Here is an 18,446-nt window from a genome sequence, read left to right on the forward strand (position 1 = left end):
AATTCTGCTCTAATTTTTATTATTTGCTTTCTTCTGGTGACTGAGGGCTTCTTTTTCTGCTCTTTCTATTTGTTTGAGTTGTAGGGTTAATGTTTTGATTTTGGCCCTTTCTTTTTGGATGTGTGCATTTATTGCTGTAAATTGACCTCTGAGCACTGCTTTTGCTGTGTCCCAAGGGTTCTGGTATAATGTGTTTTCATTCTCATTTGATTCTGTGAATGTCTTTATTCCATCCTTAATTTTTTTTTATAACCTGGTAGTTTTTGAGCAAGGTGTTATTCAGTTTCCAGGTTTTTTATTTTTTTCTTGCTTTTTCTATTATTGATTTCTACTTTTATGGCTTTATGGTCAGATGATGCTTTGTAATATTTTGATGGCTTGGATTCTGCTAAGGCTTGCTTTATGGCCTAATATGTGGTCTGTTCTGGATAATGTTCTATGTGCATTGGAAAAGAAAGTATACTTGGCTGCTGTTGGGTGGAGTGTTCGGTATATGTCCATGAGATCAAGTTGGTTGATTGTGGCATTTAGATCTTCCGTGTCTTTATTTAGCTTCTTTCTGGATGTTCTGTCCTTCACCGAAAGTGGTGTGTTGAAGTCTCCTACTATTCTTGCGGAGCTGACTGCCTCTCTTCTCAATGCTGTTAGTTTGTTTTATGTATTTTGGAGCCCTGTCATTGGGTGCGTAAATATTTATCGTAGTTATATCCTCCTGGTGTATTCACCTGTTAATCATTATATAGTGTCCTTCCTTATCTTTTGTGGTGGATTTTACTTCAAAGTCTATTTTGTCGGAGATTAATATCGCCACTCCTGCTCTTTTTTGAGAGTTGTTTGCTTGATAGAGTTTTTCCATCCTTTGAGGTTTAGTTTTGTTTGTGTCTTTATGTCTAAGGTGTGTCTCTCGTAGGCAGCATATAGACGGATCATGTTTTTTTTAATCCAATCTGCCACTCTCTGTCTCTTTATTGGTGCATTTAGTCCATTTACATTCAGCGTAATTATTACTAGGTATGAGTTTAGTGCTGTCATTTTGATGTCTTTTTTGTGTGTTGTTCACTGTTTCTTTGGTCCACTTAATTTTCTGTGCTGAGTCATTTTTCTTTATGTATTTTCTTTTCATCTTTTTCATTGTTGTTGATTTTGTTTTTAGTGAATCTTTATGTTTTTCTTGTTTTTTTTTATTTTGATGTGTAGGATTGTTAGCTTCCTTTGTGGTTACCTTAATTTTTACCCCCTTTTTTCTAAGTTTAAACCACTCTGTTATTTCTTTATATTGCCTTGTCTTCCTCTCCGTATGAAAGATCTATGACTACATTTTTCAGTCTCTCTTTTTTGTTTTAATGTTGTCATCTTTTACATATTGACATCTCTGTTTCCCTATTTTCAGTGTTTTAACTTTGATTTATTTTTGTGTCTTCCCTACCTGGGTTGATATCTGGTTGCTCTGTCCTGTTTTCTAGTCTTGGGTTGTTATCTGATATTATTGATTTTCTGACCAGAGGACTTCCTTTAGTATTTCTTGTAATTTTGGTTTGGTTTTTGCAGATTCCCTAAACTTCTGTTTATCTGAAATGTCCTAATTTCACCATCATATTTGAGACACAGTTTTACTGGATATATAATTCTTGGCTGGGTAATTTTTTTCCTTCAAGCCTTTATATATGTCATCCCATTGCCTTCTTGCCTGCATGGCTTCTGCTGAGTAGTCTGAGCTTATTCTTATTGACTATTCTTTGTAGATGACTTTTCATTTGTCCCTAGCCACTCTTAAAATTCTCTCTTTATCTTTGGTTTTGGCAAATTTGATTATAATATGTCTTTGTGACTTTCTTTTGGGATCTACCTTGTGTGGTGTTCGATGAGCATCTTGGATAGATATCTTGTCATCTTTCAAGATATCAGGGAAGTTTTCTGCCAACAAATCTTCTACAGTTCTTTTTGTATTTTCTGTTATCCCCCCCTGTTCTGGTACTCCAGTCACTCGTTGGTTATTCCTCTTGACAAAGTCCTACGTAATTCTTAGGGTTTCTTCATTTTTTAAAATTCTTTTATCTGGTTTTTCCTCAAATAAGTTGGTGTCAGGTACTTTATCTTCAGTCTCACTATTCTGACTTCCTTCCATTGCCTCGATTCTGCTCCTGTGACTTTCTATTGAGTTGTCTAATTCTGAAATTTTATTGTTAATCTTCTGGATTTCTGTTTGCTGTCTCTCTATGGATTCTTGCAGCCTGTTAAATTTGTCATTATGCTTTTCTCTAATCTTCTTAAGTTCCTCTATTGCTTTGTCTGTGTGTTCCTTGGCTTGTTATGCATTTTGCCTGATCTCCTTCCTGATCTCTTGAAAAGTTCTGTATATTAATCTTTTGCATTCTACCTCCAGCAATTCCAAGAAGTTCTCTTCCTCTGGAAGATTTCTTGATTCTTTGTTTTGGGAGCTTGCTGAAGCCATCATGGTCTGCCTCTCTATGTGATTTGATATTGACTGTTGTTTCCCAGCCTTCAATAAGTTACTATATTTATTTATTTTATGTTTGCTTACTGTGTCCTAGCTTCTTGTTTTGTTTTGATATGCCCAAATAGGCTGCTCATGTGAGCTCGTTTGGTCATTGGCACCTTTGAAGCTCTAACGTCCTGTCACCAGGTGGTTAGATCTGTTACTAGGTATGTGAGCCCAGGAGTCCCTTTACTTTTCTAGTATTGATTCAGCTCAGGTGTTCAGGTAGTCGGTCAACAAGTCTGTGATGCAGGCTCTCACCTGCAGTCTTAGATAGGCAGGGGTGATTGGAATAGGCACAGGTATGTCTCTGCAGTAGGTGGTCACACTCTGAGCAAGGCAGGGGGGCTGACAGCTGCCCCTGAGTGTCTGGGAGGAAAATGTGTCCCTGTTCCCTAGAGCACATAGGTGCATGACTTTTGCATCCAGACTATGGGCACCCAATGCTGTTGGCTGTAAGGACTGGGAGACACCACTTATTTTTGGACCCCTGTTGTAGGTGGCTAGGTGGTGTGGGTGGAGCCACCAGTCCTCAGGCCCCTAATGTGGGTAGGTGAGGACCTAGCTTAATGGGCAGAGCTGTGTCAAATGTCACGAACTGGCCACTCCACCATATAGCTGATACAGTTGAAGTTAGGCTTCAGGTATATATCCTGTTGTACTGTGCTAATGAAGGCCTACATTGTTGAAATGGGCCCACACATGTCTATGCAGGCATGAAAGGCATTCAGAGTCTGTGGACCCCTTATACCTGTGCCTAAGCAAAGGAGCTATGACTACCCTAAGGTCCCGGCTTAGGGGAGCTGGCAGATTACTTTTTCCAGTTTGTTAATTTGTTCCCTCTCCAAGGCTGGGAGAATGGCTCAAGGCAAGTGAAAGGTCCTACTTCCGGCTTAGGGGATGCAGCAATCACTGAAGCTGGCCTGGGACCTGGTGCAGAGTGGGGAGGGAACAGGTAAATAGAGACAAGTTTTTCCCAAGGAGATGTTTTTTGATCCATGCAGTAGGTTAGACGCATGTACTTATCTTTTGCCGCTTTTCACTGGTTCTGGAAGCTTGAGTAGACTCTCTGCCACTTGGTCTCTCCCAATGTGGAAAACACGTCCCAAGCACCCCTGCTTGCCTCACCACGCACCCAAACTGATCCAGCCTGCAGGTGCCGGTTCCTGCCGGATTAGGTCTGGCAACTCCTCGCTGCTTCTGAATCGTGTCTCCCTCCTCCTGCTGCTCAGTCCGATTCCTCAACTTTGCCTTTGATGGTCAGGGCTCCTAGATTGTCGTATATAATTGATTCACTTGTTTTTTTGTGTCTTGTTGTAAGAGGGACCACAGGAAGCGTCTGACTACTCCGTTTTCTTGGCCCTACCTCCTAAAATAAATTATTGAAGGAAAAACAAAACATTGTTTAACTCAGTAAATTAGAACTCTATAAACTTACATATTTTGTATAGAATTATTTTGTACTCTGGAAGATGAGGCTGATGATATCATGATGTCATGGTGACGTGGTCCCAAGTTATCCTTTAGTTAACTGCAGCTTCTGTTATTAACATATGCTAAATCCTATCATAGTGAGAATTCAGTCTGGATAAACTCCTAAGCAGAGTGGAATGTGGCAGTGACACCTAGTGTTCACTTTGGTTGTTGTTTTCTTACCTTATCTTTGTTTAGGTCTCTACTTTTCCAGCTAGGAATGGAAACTAACAGTTACTGATCTCAAATCTTCAACTGAATTACGTTGCCAGGGTGTTTATATCAATTACTTCGTATCAGAATATAGAACCGACGAAGGTTTAAATGACTTTCTAAAATATGCCTCCTTCCCTACTCCCCTGGCTAACTAATATTAAAGCACAAAAACAATGCTGTCTTAGAGGTGGGTCGTGACACTAAAACCTGTGTTTAAAACCTGACTTTATCACTTTACTGCTGTCATTTAGCAAGTCAGTGTTCTGACTCTGTTTCTTCACCTGTCACGTGTAATAATACTATGTCATAAGTCCTTTTGAGCTATTTATTGAATAATTTCTCTGGACAGTTACTGGATTAGACACTTTACATAAAACAGTGGTAGACCTCATAACTTTGCAAGGTAGGAATTACAGTTATTTCCATGAGTTCCCCGGAATTGGAGTATCTTGCCCAGTCACACAACTATAAAGCCAGGATTTTTTGTTCTGCCTGTCTGACTCCAAAACTCATCAAGTTACATGAATGTGTTTTGTAAATCATTGCTCATGCATTAATTTTTTTGTTTCTTAAGCATAATAGTAAGTGAAGTGAGTTATTAGGAAGATAAAAGGTCAGATCTTGTAACAGTGAATTTCAGAGTCTTTTCAGTTCTAGAATTTTGTTGTTAAAGCCATCTCTGCCCATCCCCATTTCGCTTGCTGGAGTCAAGGCATCTAGGGGCAGAGCTTTAATCCAAATGGCATCAGAGACCTTTAGCTTCCTGAGATCATTTCCAGCAGGAAGTCTACTCATTTAAGTATGTATTGATTGATCTAAGAAAGTAGATGTGGGGACTGTTGGCTTCCATCCCTCTGAGTATTTGTTTCCAGGAAGACATGGAGTAAGCTAGATCTTTTTTTTTTTCTTTTCTTTTTAGGAAAACCTTGACATTAATATACTTATTACAGTTATCTTACAAAAACCAAACCTGTTGCCCTCGAGTCAGTTCCAACTCATAGTGACCCTATAGAACAGAATAGAACTGCCCCATAGGGCTTCCAAGGAGCAGCTGGTGGATTTGAACTGCCAACCTTTGGTTAGCAGCCAAGCTCTTAACCACTGTGCCACCCGGGCTCCGCAGTTACCTTAGCTAAGGAGAAACTCTCCATGTAAGCCAATGGGGTTCTCCATCCTTTCCCCTGACTATTGGGTTACATAGATTCATCTCTGCCCAGGAAAATTCTACCCCATAACTGGGGAAGACACTGAACATTAAGTTGCTCTCCTACTTCTGTATTTCCTTGAGCAATTTACCTGACCCTCAGTTGTTCCATTTTAAAAACGGGGATGATCATGCATCATAAAATTGTTCTGAAGATTATATGAGATTAAGAAACAATGTGTATGAAGATGCTAAACATAGTGTCTGGCAAATCTTAAGTCACTCCACTTGCTTACACACATTCTCTTTTTCTCCATGTGTGTGTCTGCCTCTCCCACTTTGTGTTTTTTTTTTTAAAAAAAACATGAAAACATTTTAAAGGAGTTTATACTTTCACTAAGACAAGATCATTGGATCCAGTCCTGTTCCAATAGACATGAGGTTGATTTGGGCTCGTTTATAACACATCATTAGAGCAGGGACACATTGAAGTATTAGAGCTCATACAAACCACTGCTGACATCTCAGACTTGGTTTTGCTCATCAGCAGCATTATTTATCACTAAAACACTTTTTCTGTCATCAGTTGCAATACAGAATTTCTGCTGTTTAGTGCACAAGGGCATAGAAGAAGTTAATGGAAAATGGAAATGAAATAATGTATGTGATTATGCTTCATAAGCTGTAAAGCAGTGTGCTAATGTTAGCTTTATTGTTTTCAGGAAATTAACAGAAAAGGGGTCAGGCTTATCTTGTATACAACTTATCTACCTGTATCTTCATGTAGCCCTCTACCTCCTTCCTCTCATTTTCTTCCTACAGTATGTCATAGCTATATTTTGTTGCTCATGGTGGGTTGCTAGCTTATAATATTTTTCTTTTTTTTACCAGATGAAAAAAAAAATTTTTTAATTGTACTTTAGATAAAGGTTTATAGAACAAAGTAGCTTCTCATTAAACAATTAATACACATATTGTTTTGTGACAGTGGTTTACAAAACCCACGACATGTCAGCACTCTCCCTTCTTGACTTTGTGTTCCCTGTTACCAGCTTTCCTGTCCCTTCTGGCCTTCTAGTCCTTGCCCATGGAGTGGTGTTCCCCTTTAGTCTCGTTTTGTTTCATGGGCCTATCAAATCTTTGGCTGAAGGGTGAACTTCATTACTGAGCTAAAAGGGTGTCTGGGGGCCATTCTCTAGTCTTTGTCAGGCCAGTAAGTCTGGTCATATTTTGTGAGTTAGAATTTTGTTATACATTTTTCTCTAGCTCTGTCCGGGACGCTCTATAGTGATCCCTGTCAGAGCAGTCAGTGGTTGTAGCAGGGCACCATCCAGTTGTGCTAGACTCAGTCTGGTGGAGGCTGTGGTCCATTAGTCCTTTGGACTAATCTTTCCTTTATGTCTTTGGTTTTCTTCATTCTGCTTTGCTCCCAAAGGGGTGAGACCAGTGCAGTATCTTAGATGGCTGCTCACAAGCTTTTAAGACCCCAGATGCTACTCACCAAAGTAGAAAGTAGAACATTTTCTTTATAAACCATGTTATGCCAATTGAGATAGATGTTCCCTGAGACCATGGTCCCCACAGCCCTCAGCCCAGTAATTCTGTCCCTCAGAGAGTTTGGATGTGTCTATGAAGCTTTCATGACCTTGCCTTGGACAAGTTGTGCTGGCTTCCACAGTGTTGTATACTGTCTTACCCTTCACAAAAGTTACCACTTGTCTATTGTCTATTTAGTATTCCCCCCAACTCCTTCCATCCCTTGTAACCAACGAAGATTGTTTCTTTTTGTGTGTAAACTTTTTCATGAGTGTTTACAGTAGAGATCTCATACAATATTTGTCCTTTTGTGATTTGACTTATTTCACTCAGCATAATGCCCTCCAGATTCATCCATGTTGTGAGATGCTTCATAGATTCATCATTGTTCTTTATTGTTATGTAGTATTTCATTGTGTGTATGTGCCATAGATTGTTTATCCATTCATCTGTTGACAGGCTTCTAGGTTGTTTCAATCTTTTTGCTATTCTGAACAATGCTGTGATGAACATGGGTGTGCATATGTCTATTCATGTGATGGCTCTTATTTCTCTAGGATACATTCCGAGTAGTGGGATTGCTGGATCATATGGTATTTCTATTTCTAGCTTTCTAAGGAAGCACCATATCATTTTCCAAAATGGTTGTACCATTTCACATTCCCACCAGCAGTGCATAAGAGTTCGAATCTCCCCACAGCCTCTCCAGCATTTGTTATTTTCTGTTTTTTTGATTTATGCCAGTAATGCCGGGGTGAGATGGTATCTCATTGTGGTTTTGATGTGTGTTTCTCTAGTGATCACAAGCATTTCCTTGTGTCTATTAGCCAATTGAATGTCTTCTTTGGTGAAGTGTCTGTCTTGTCATTTCCTTTGCCCATTTTTTAATTGGATTATTTGTCTTTTTGCTGTAGAAGTGCTGGATTTTCCTGTAGATTTTAGAGATTAGACCCTTGTCGGATTTGTCATAACCCAAAATTTTTTCCGAGTCTGTAGGTTCTCATTTTACTCTTTTGGTGAAGTACTTTGATGAGCATAACATAAGTGTTTAATTTTTAGAAGATCCCAGTTATCTAGCTTATCTTCTGGAGTTTATGTGTTGTTAGTTATGGTTTGTATCCTCTTAATGCCATGTATTAGGGCGTCTATCATTGACCCCATTTTTTCTTCTATGATCCTTATAGTTTTTGGTTTTATATTTAGGTCTTTGATCCATTTTGAATTAGTTATTGTTTATGGTGTGAGGTATGAGTCCTGTTTCATTTTTTTGCAGATGGACATCCAATTTTACCAGCATCAGTTGTTAAAAATACTGTTTTTCCTCATTTGATGGACTCTGGGCCCTTGCTGAAGATCAAGTGACCGTAGATGGATGGATTTACATCTGGGTCTCAATTCCGGGGCCTCTTCCCTTTCCATATGTAGTTAATTGTTAGTTTTTCCATCTCTTTTCAAGCATACTGTTGGTATTTGGATCAGGATTGCATTGTATTTGTAGATTGCTTTGGGTAGAATTGACATTTTCACAATGTTGAGTCTACCTATCCATGAGCGTGGTATGTGTTTCCATTTATGTAGGTCTCTTGGTTTCTTTTAGTAGTGTTTTGTAGTTTTCTTTGTATAAGTCTTTTACATCACTGGTTAGATTTATTCCTAAGTATTTTTTTTTAAGGAGCTATTATAAATGGTATTGTTTTCCTGATTCCTTTTCATCATTGTCTTTATTGGTGTATTGGAATCCAACTAATTTGTGTATGTTTGTCTTATATTCTGCTACTCCGCTGCATCTTTCTGTTAGTTCCAGTAGTTTCCTCGTGGAGTCTTTTGGGTTTTCAATGTATATATCTTATTATCTGTAAGTAGGGTCAGTTTTACTTTTTCATTACCAATTTGATGCCCTTTATTTCTTTTTCTTGCCTTATTGCTCTAGCTAGGACTTCCGGCACGATGTTAAATAGGAGTGGTGATAAAGGGCATCCTTGTCTTGTTCCTGTTCTCAAGGGGAATGTTTTTAGCCTCTCTCCACTAAGAATGAGGTTGGCTGTTTGTTTTGTATAGATGCCCTTTATTATGTTGAGGAATTTCCATTCTATACCTATTTTTTGAGAGTTTTTATCAGGAATGGGTGTTAGACTTTGTCAGATGCCTTTTCTGCATCGCTTAAGATGATCATGTGATTCTTGTATTTTATTTATGTGGTGAATTATGTTGATTGATTTTCTAATGTTGAACCATCCTTGCATATCTGGTATGAATCCCACTTGTTCATGGTGTATTGTTTTGTTGTTGCTGTTGTTTTTGATATGATACTGAATTCAGAAATATCCTTTCCGTTTCTATGTTTTGAAATAGTTTGAGTAATACTGATGTAAGCTCTTCTCTGAATGTTTGGTAGAATTTGCTGGTGAAGCCATCTGGGCCAGGGTTTTTTTTGTTGTTGTTGTTGTTAGGAGTTTTTTTAATTACCTTTTCAATCTCTTCTCTTGTTAGGGGTCTGTTCAGATTTCCAACATCAGTTTGTATTAGTTTGGGTAGGTGGTGTGTTTCTAGAAATTTATCCATTTCCTCCAGGTGTTCAAATTTGTTGGAGTATAGTTTTTCGTAGTACTCTGTTACGATCCTTTTTATTTCAGTTGGATCTATTGTAATGTCCCCCATTTCATTTCTTATTTGGGTTATTTGCATCCTCTCCTGTTTTTCTTTTGTCACTTTGTCCAGTGATTTGTTGATTTTGTTGATCATTTCAAAGAACCAACTTTTGGTTTTGTTGATTCTTTCTGTTGTTTTTCTATTCTCTATTTCATTTATTTCTGCTCTAATCTTTATTATTTCCTTTCTTCTAGTGACTGTGGGCTTCTTTTTTCTCTTTTCTTTCTGTTTGTTTGAGATGTGTAGCTAATGTTTTGATTTTGTCCATTTCTTCTTTTTTGATGTGTGCATCTATTGTTATAAATTGACCTGTGAGGACTGCCTTTGCTGTCTCCTAAAGGTTTTGGAATGATGTGTTTTTATCCTCATTTGATTCTATGAATTTTTTTGATTCCATCTTTGATTTCTTCTATTACCCAGTGGTTTTTAAGCAGGGTGTTATTCAGTTTCCATGTATTTGATTTTTTTCCTTGCTCTTCATGATTTAATTTCTACTTTGATGACATTGTGATCAGAGAAGATACTTTGTATTATCTCAATGTTTTGGATTTTGTTGAGGCTTGCTTTGTGGCCTAAGAAATGGTCTATTCTGGAGAATGTTCCGTGTGGGTTGGAAAAGAATGTGTACTTTGCAGCTGCTGGGTGAAGTGAACGCATATGTCTATGAGTTCAAATTGGCTGATTGTGTTCTTTAGATCTTCTATATCTCTGTTGAGTTTCTTTCTAGATGTTCTGTCCTTTACTAAGACTGATGTATTGAAGTCTTCTACTCTTATTGTGGAACTGTCAGTTTCTCTTTTCAGTGCTGTTAGAGTTTGTTTTATGTATTTTGGAGCCCTGTCATTGGGTGCATAGATATTTATTACAGTTATGTCTTCATGATGGATTGTCCCTTTAATCATTATATAATGCCCTTCTTTGTCTTTTACGATGGATTTTGTTTTAAAGTCTGTTTTATCTGAGATTAGTATTGCCACTTCTCTTTTTTGGTGGTTGTTTGCTTGATATATTTTTTTCCATCCTTTGATTTTTTAATTAATTTGTCTTTGTTTCTAAGGTGTGTCTTTTGTAGACAGAGTCTTGATAGATCCTGTTTTTTTATCCTTTCTGTCACTGTCTGTCTATGGGTGCATTTAGGCCAGTTACATTCAGTGTAATTATTGATAGGTGTGAGCTTATTGCTGTCATTTTATAGTGCTTTTTTTTGTGGTTCAGACGTTTTCTTTGTTCCTCTTACTCTCCTCTGCTGAATTCTTTTTGTTTGTGGATTTTTTTTTCATTTCTTTTGTTTTGTAGATTTTTTGTTTACTGAGACTTTGTTTTTCTTCTTTATTTTGATGAGTAGTTTTGTTAACTTTCTTTGTGGTTACCTTGAAATTTACCCTTATCTTCCTAAGTTTGAACCAGTCTTTTATTACTTGGTATCGCCTTGCCTTCCTCTCCATTTGAAAGTCTATACCTACACTGTTTATTTCCTCTTTTATTTTTCTAACATTGTCATCTTTCACAGATTAACCTTTCTGGTTCCCTGTTGTAAATCTTTTAATTGTGATTAATCTTTGAGAGTTCATTACCTAGGTTGGTATCTGGCTGATGCAGTCTTGCATCCTAGATTCAGGCTGTTGTCTGTTCTCTAACTGAAGGACTCCCTTTAATAATTCTTGTAAGTTTAGTTTGCTTTTTACATATTCCCTTAATTTCTGTTTATCTGGAAATGCCCTAATTTCACCATCATATTTGAGTGAGAGTTTTGCAGGATATATTATTCTTGATTGGCAATTTTTTTCTTGCAAGGTTTTATATATGTTATTGCATTGCCTTCTTGCCTGCATGATTTCTGCCAAGTAATCAGAGTGTAGTCTTACTGTTTCCCCTCTGTATGAGACTTTTCATTTTTCTTGAGCTGCTCTCAGGATTCTTTGATTTTAGTCTTTGGTTTTAGTGAGTGTGATTATATGCCTTGGTAATTTTCTTTTGGGGTCTATCCTATATGGGTTCGTTGAACTTCTTGGATGGTCAGCTTTTCATCTTTCATGATATTAAGGAAGTTTTCTGTCAGTAATTCTTTAATGATCATCTCTGTGTTTTCTGTTTTGTCCCCCTGTTCTGGAACTCCAATCACTTGCAGATTTTTGCTTTTGATTGTATCCCACATCATTCTCAGGGTTTCTTCATTTTTCTTCATTCTTGATTCTGATTTTTCCGCAAACAAAATGGTATCCCAGTATTTGTCTTCTGTTTCGCTGATCCTGTCTTCCATTGTTTCAAACCTGCTCCTCAGACCTGCTGTGACACTGTCCATTTCTGAAATCTTGTTGTTTATCTTTTGAATTTCTAATTGCTGTTTTTGTATGATTTCTAGTTGTGAATTTATTTTGACATTTTGTTCCTGTATTATTTTCTTGAATTCTTCCATAGTTTTGTCTGTCTTTTCCATGATTTTGTCTGTCTTTTGCTTGATTTTGTCTATTCTTTCCTCATTTTTGTCTGCTTTTTCCTTCAACTCTTGGATAGTTCTGAATATTAGAGATTTGAATTCCCTATCAGGTAGTTCCAGTGCATTTCGTTCTACTGGAAAGTCATCGGTTGTTTTATTTTGCACACCAACTGGAACCATCCTGTCCTTTTTTTTTTAATGTTTTGATATTGTCTACTGTCTTCGGGACATTCAGTAGTTGTTTTCTTTGTTTATTGATTGTAGATTTGTTTGTTTTGTCTTGATTTTTTGTTTTATTTGGTTATGTCCAAGTAGGTGGGCTGGGCGTTCTTTGTTGTTTGCTCGTCCGTGAGCATGATACCTTGTCCAGTGGGCAGGGCCCGTCACTCAGCTGTGGTGCAGCAGGGCAGTCATGTGGAAGGGGAGGGGCTGGGGTGGGTCATTTGTGGCATGTACTGGGGCTGGGGTTCAGTGCAAGGCAGGTTCTGGTAGACCATGCCTGTGCTGCCGGGGATGCAATGCTTAGTGCACAGTGCAGATGGAGGGAGGGAGGAGGTTGTAATGTGTGGAGCTAAGTGGGTGTGGGAATGAAGAGAAAGAAGAGAGAGAGACAGAGCATAAAAAAAAAAAGTGTTGAGGGAGCCTGCCTTGGAGTGGCACAACCCGAGGAAGCTGTGTGCTGGTGGCTTTCTAGTCAGTTGGTGAGACACAGCCCGTCAAGAAGGGATAGATACGGCACATGCAGCTAGGTGGGCAGGAGAAAGGAAAGGAAGGAAGGGAAAGAGAGATAAGAAACTAGATTAAAAAAAGAGAAAGGCACGTGCGGATAGGTGGTTGGGAGAAAGCAATGGAAGGAATGTAGAGAGAGACAAGAAATTGAGAAAAAAAAAGATGCCAGGTACTTGGGAGGAAGGAAGGAAGAAAGGTACAGAGACAAGAAACTGAGAAAAAAAAAAGTAAAGGAAAAAAAGTTCCCTAAGGGAGCCCACTGGAAGCGGGTCTCCAGCCAAGGGGCACTAAAAAGCCCATCAAGGAAGAGCAGAGATGGCACATGGTGCCAGGTGTTCAGGAGAAGGGTAAGGAAGGAAGGTAGAGGGAGACAAGAAATCAAGAAAAGAAAAGAAGAGAGAAAGAAAAAAAAAATGCCCCAAAGGAGCCCACTGGTGTGGTGGCACGGACCAGGGAAGTGGCTCCCCAGCTATGAGGCACTGCACAGCCCGTCTAGAAGGAGCGGTGATGACACATGGTGCCAGGTGTTCAGGAGAAAAGAAGGGAAGGATGGTAGAGAGTGACAAGAAATCGAGAAAAGAAAAAAAAGTCCCTAAGGGAGCCCACTGGCTTGGTGGTGCGGACCGGGGAAGTGGCTCCCAAGCCACACAGCACTATGCAGCCTGTCTAGAAGGGGCAGAGATGGCATACAGTGCCAGCTGTTCAGGAGACAGGAAAAGAAGGAAAGTAGAGACAAGAAACCAAGAAATGAAGAAAAACAAAAAGGGAAAAAGAAAAAGAAAAAAAAAATGCCTCCAGGGATCCCACCAGCATGGCAGTGCCAACAGCCTGTCAAGAAGGAGTGAAGATGGCATATGGAGCCAGGTGTTCCTGAAAAGGAAGGGAAGGATGTGAGAGAGAAAGAAGAAACCAAAAGAAGCCAAGAAAAGTAACAGCAAAAAAAAAATATGGCACTGAAGGAGCCTGCTGGTGTGGGTTGGGCAAATCCAAGCCTCATGGAGCCAGCGCCTCCCCAGCTGGGCGACTGTAGCCCACCAGGAAGCGGCGGTGGCCAAGCAGGGGGAAGAAAGGTAGGGGTGGGAAAGTGTATCGCTGCTCTGTCTCCTGCTGGGAGCTCTGTGAAGCTACCTTCACGTACTCCTTGTCCACCAATCTCGGTGTCTGAGGAGTCCAAGATGGCAAATCCATGCTGCGTTAACTGATAGGGGACCTCTAATCTGTATCTTTCCTCTCTCTCTGTCTCTGTCAGTTTTTTATTCCATTCAGTACTTGGTTGAGTTCTTTATCTCTTCATTTGACACTTAGGGTTCCAGGTTTGTCTCTGTTTTACTTAGTTTTTTGGGTCTTTGCTGTGGAGGGACAGCATGATACTTCTGTCTATAATTCTATAGTCTATAGTCTCTGCCCTCTAGCTTATGATATTTTTCTTAAGAGTCTACAGAAAGAAAACAAAAATATCCAAAGAATAGAAAATAGGCTCAAACATAAGGAATTGGGGTTATAATTTTAAAGCTGGAGTTAGGGAAAAAAAAAATTTTGGATATTTGTTTATTACCACCTAGAGGAAATTTGCATTAGGCCTAGGGAAGAGCTCTGTGAGTGGGTAAGGTCAGCTAAATACTTAAACAGAATCCCCTGGCAGACATTAAGCAAGAAAGCACCTTAGGGGGCAGCCTTGAGCAGTATAAAAGTAAAGCCTTAGAAGTTAGGCAGCGGGTCTTACCTTGGTTCTGAGTCTTAGTAGCCAGGACCTGGAACCAGGTACCAAACTGCCCAGAATATATTCCCTTATTTGTAAATTGAGGACGATAGCATATGCAGTTATTGAGAATCAGATAATAAAATGTACGTAAATTTTCTGAGGAATAATATTTGTTTGATAAATTAGTTACCCCACCCCCTTCCAAGGGAAGTTTTGGAAATTTCATCCCTATAAATATTTCATTCCTATACATATTTAGGGGCCCTGGTGGCACAGAGTTCGGCTGCTAACCAAAAAGGTAGGCGGTTCGAATCTACCAGCCACACTCCTTGGAAACCCTATGGGGCAGTTCTACTCTGTCCTATAGGGTCGCTATGAGTTGGAATTGACTTGACAGCAACAGGTTTGTTTTTTTGTTTGTTTTGTTTTAGGAGCCCTGGTGGCACAGTGGTTAAGATTTCAGCTGCTAACCAAAAAGGTTGGCGGTTCGAATCCAGCAGCTGCTCTTTGGAAACCCTATGGGACAGTTCTACTCTGTCCTATAGGTTGCTAGTAGTAGGAATCAACTCAATGGCAATGGGTTTGGTTTTTTGTTTTATACATATTTAAACATAAGTCAAATCCTTTTATAATAGCAAACATTGGAGAGTATATTTAATGTAGACATCAATGTGTAATTTATTTTGAAAGAAATTCCACTTACATGATTTTAGTACTCTCTAAGCTGTTTAATTACAGTCCCAGAGCTACAACTCCAGTCTTCTGACTTCTACATTAGAACACTTTTTCCTGTCTGAGCCCATACAGTTCTAGGATTTTTATACATATAAATAATTGTTTATATAATAAAATAATGTTCCCTATAGGTTACCAAACAGATGAAAGCTAATGCCATGGGACTGATTGAATCTCTTGAAAATGCCTTTACTGAATGGAAAACGGTAATAGAAGCTTTAAATGGTCTTTAGGTTTAATTTTGTTTAGTGTATTTTATGTCAGTTTTTATCCTTAGCCAGAGACTCCCTTGTGTATTTTTAATTGAAATGTGTACAGTAGCTCTCTAGCTATTTCCTCTTGGATGTTACAACTCATCTTAAAGTAAATGGATAAAGGATTGTATAGAAACTGATGAATGTATTTTATCTGTTTCTTAACTGCTACTGGTTTGGTGACTGTCAGCTTGGGCTTGGATAGTCATTACAGGCCAAAAAATAAATTGTGTTTAATAGTCAGTGTGCTCAAAGATCTTAAAATACATGTGAATTAGACACGTTATTTTATTCCCATGTCACAGGAGATAGAAAAATGTAGACTAAGTATATAATCAATGTATTAAATAGGAAAGTAATTTCTGTGGCTTACATATTTTTTTATTTAAATAAATGAGAGACATTATGAAGATGAACGCTTAAAAATTAAATAAATTTATCTTTTATGATGTTGGATAGTAAATGATACTGTTGATTTATTTCATGTCATATGATGATAGGACTTTGATTTAAAATTAATTGAAAATTCTTATTTCTTTTGAAAAACAGTAATTATTAATGTATTTTGGTTTCGCTTATAGAAATAAAGTTAAGCACTAATAATAAAATTTAAACTCACTCTCTTTCTTAAAGATAAGATTCTGGCCATATTAAATCATATTGACTAAGCCTTATTGCCATATAGCCTGCTATGCAATTGAAATAATATTGACTTTATTTATACAGAAAAGTTTCAAAACTCAAGTACGAGAAGAAAATTCTGGATACCAAGCTCCGAAGAAGATGGTTAATCTTCCCCCAGAATTCTTGAAGTTAAAACATTGCTTAGAGCAAACTATTCAAATTATTATTTCTGCATTGAGAGGTATATACTCCAAATGGAATTTGTAGTTAACCAGAATTTTATATTTTAAGGAAACTAGACATTATTCTTTGTCATTTCTAGTCTAAGTGGTTAACTAGAGCCTAACTAATGTATCTTCATTGATATTAATTCCCAACATAGGAACTTGAATAATTGAATTCCATATATTTTATATGGGTTTTATTTATATGTATATAAATAGATCCTGAACAATCAGGTACTTATCTAGCAATAAGCACTTTAACTGAATAGTCTTAAGTAGATTGGAATTGTCTTGATAGGATCACTTTGACTTAATAAGGTATCTAGTCATATAGCAGTAATACCGGATACAAACTGAAAGGGTTAAGTAACTTTTTCTTCTTCCTCTTGCACAGGATTCCACAGTGATGTAAATCTTCTCAAGAATTGCGTTGAAAGTATTTGTAGCTTGGCTGGTGATTTTCATGATTACTTCAGTGTACCCTCTGCTTCTGTCAACAGCTATGAGAATAGAATACCTCACGTTGGCCACAGGGAACTCGAATCTCTAGCCAAGTCACTCCTCCTATGTTTCGAATCAGAAGAAAGACCTGATTTGTTGAAACCCTGGGAAACTTGTAATCAAAGTACCAGAGAAGAACAACAATCTAAATCAAGTAGGACTGAATCTGGTAGGAAAAAAGGTGTACCGAAGCGGGTCTATGAACTCCATGGCTCGTCTCCAGCAGTGACCTCGGAGAAATACACATCCAGTAGGATTCAGTGGGTTTGAATACCGACAAGTAGGTGCTTAATGGCCGTCCATGAAAGAGAAAAAACACTTGAAAGGCAGTTTTCTTTATGCAGGAGAATATAAAAAGCAAGAAATCAGCTTAAATATTTCAAAGAAGTTCATATACGTTGGTGGCCTTACACTGGGTATAGACACTATGAGCATTATGGAATCCCGATTTGAAAATGCCTGAATATGCACTCAGAAGTTTCTCAGCAGGCAATTTTAAACAGGATGTTAACCAAATTGGAACATTGTGGCAACGGAATGAAATTAGGAATTCAAAAACCAAGTGAATGGTCATTTCTCTGTTTTTTCATTGCCTTGAATTTTAAATGTTTATCTTTAACATTGATATGTTATCTCTGGTTGGTTCGTTAGTCTGTTTGTAAGTAGTTATTTTCTCCTGAGTGGAAACCTCATCAGTCAGTTCAGTTTGTGCCTATGCCTTCTCTCCTCTGCAAACAGCCAGGATGAGATTTATGGTGGAATTGCTAATACAAGTTTAACTAAGGCAACTTTTTCTTGCTTTGTTAAATCTAAAACTTTTCTTAAAGGAGCAACTGGCTGCCATTTTGAATAGTTTATTTAAGGGTGTAGTTTCCTCTTTCTTTCCAGATTATAAGCAGCTACCAAAATATGATTGCTGACATAGTAGTTCACCATGTTATCTATGTTCCATAATGAGGGTCATGTGAATATAATTTAAAACCAATTAAATATTGCCCAAATCACACTCAATTGCTGGATGGGCTCAGGAGATCAGAGGCTGGGCCTTGATACTGCTTGTTTTGTTAAAGGTGTCATGGAAGGCTTTGGAAGATGATTTGATAAAGATTCAGAATCCTTATTGTGTTTCATGGTTAGGGGAAAAAAAAAAACCTTTATCTGCAATCAGATAATAAAGATAATATGATTCTATTTTGTGGGATCTTACATTAAGGCCATAGCTTGACGTTTTTGACCTGTTCAAGAATCTGTATAATTTGAAAAGATACTTAATGATCCTGCTTTGGTGATGCAGCATTTCCTGATACTGAGCAGTTCTTGGACAATAATTCTTTTAAATAACCTGAGCTTTTCCTTGGCCTTTTCACTTGCAGATACCACTTGCACATTTGGCTTGCTTAGTGGACATTGGCTATTAGTACTATGACTAAATTTGATGATTTCTTTGTTAGGGAGAGATTGTAAATAAATACTGGTCATCGTAGCCAGAACAATGTTGAGGAACCATGTGTCCTGTTTCCAGGTGCTTGAAAATGGTGCAATTCAGCAGGTTTGCTTTAATTTTTTTTTTCCTTTTATTTTTGGCATTTGAGCTTGTATTCCTTCTGGAGTTCTATATGTATTTTCAATAATCAATGTGCCAAGTGGCACTTTTGCTATCAGGTTTATGAAATGTAGTTGTACATAATAAGGATTTTTCCTAAAGGTGGCACTTCTTTCAAGAAC

The 18,446-nt window shown here is 38.0% G+C and overlaps 1 protein-coding gene across 1 annotated transcript in view; it reads left to right on the forward strand.

Moving 5' to 3' along the window:
* Nucleotides 1-17,202, forward strand: part of KIF14 (kinesin family member 14) — an 83,022-nt gene extending 65,820 nt beyond the window's left edge. The window contains exons 28-30 of the mRNA XM_004375316.3: nt 15,250-15,324; nt 16,099-16,237; nt 16,615-17,202. Coding sequence (XP_004375373.1) covers nt 15,250-15,324; nt 16,099-16,237; nt 16,615-16,991 — 591 coding nt within the window. The 3' untranslated portion in view covers nt 16,992-17,202. The remainder of the gene's footprint in view (nt 1-15,249; nt 15,325-16,098; nt 16,238-16,614) is intronic.
* The last annotated feature ends 1,244 nt before the right edge of the window (nt 17,203-18,446 follow it).

This window comes from Trichechus manatus, unplaced genomic scaffold (assembly GCF_000243295.1).
Source record: "Trichechus manatus latirostris isolate Lorelei unplaced genomic scaffold, TriManLat1.0 scaffold00035, whole genome shotgun sequence".
Lineage (NCBI taxonomy): Eukaryota > Metazoa > Chordata > Mammalia > Sirenia > Trichechidae > Trichechus > Trichechus manatus.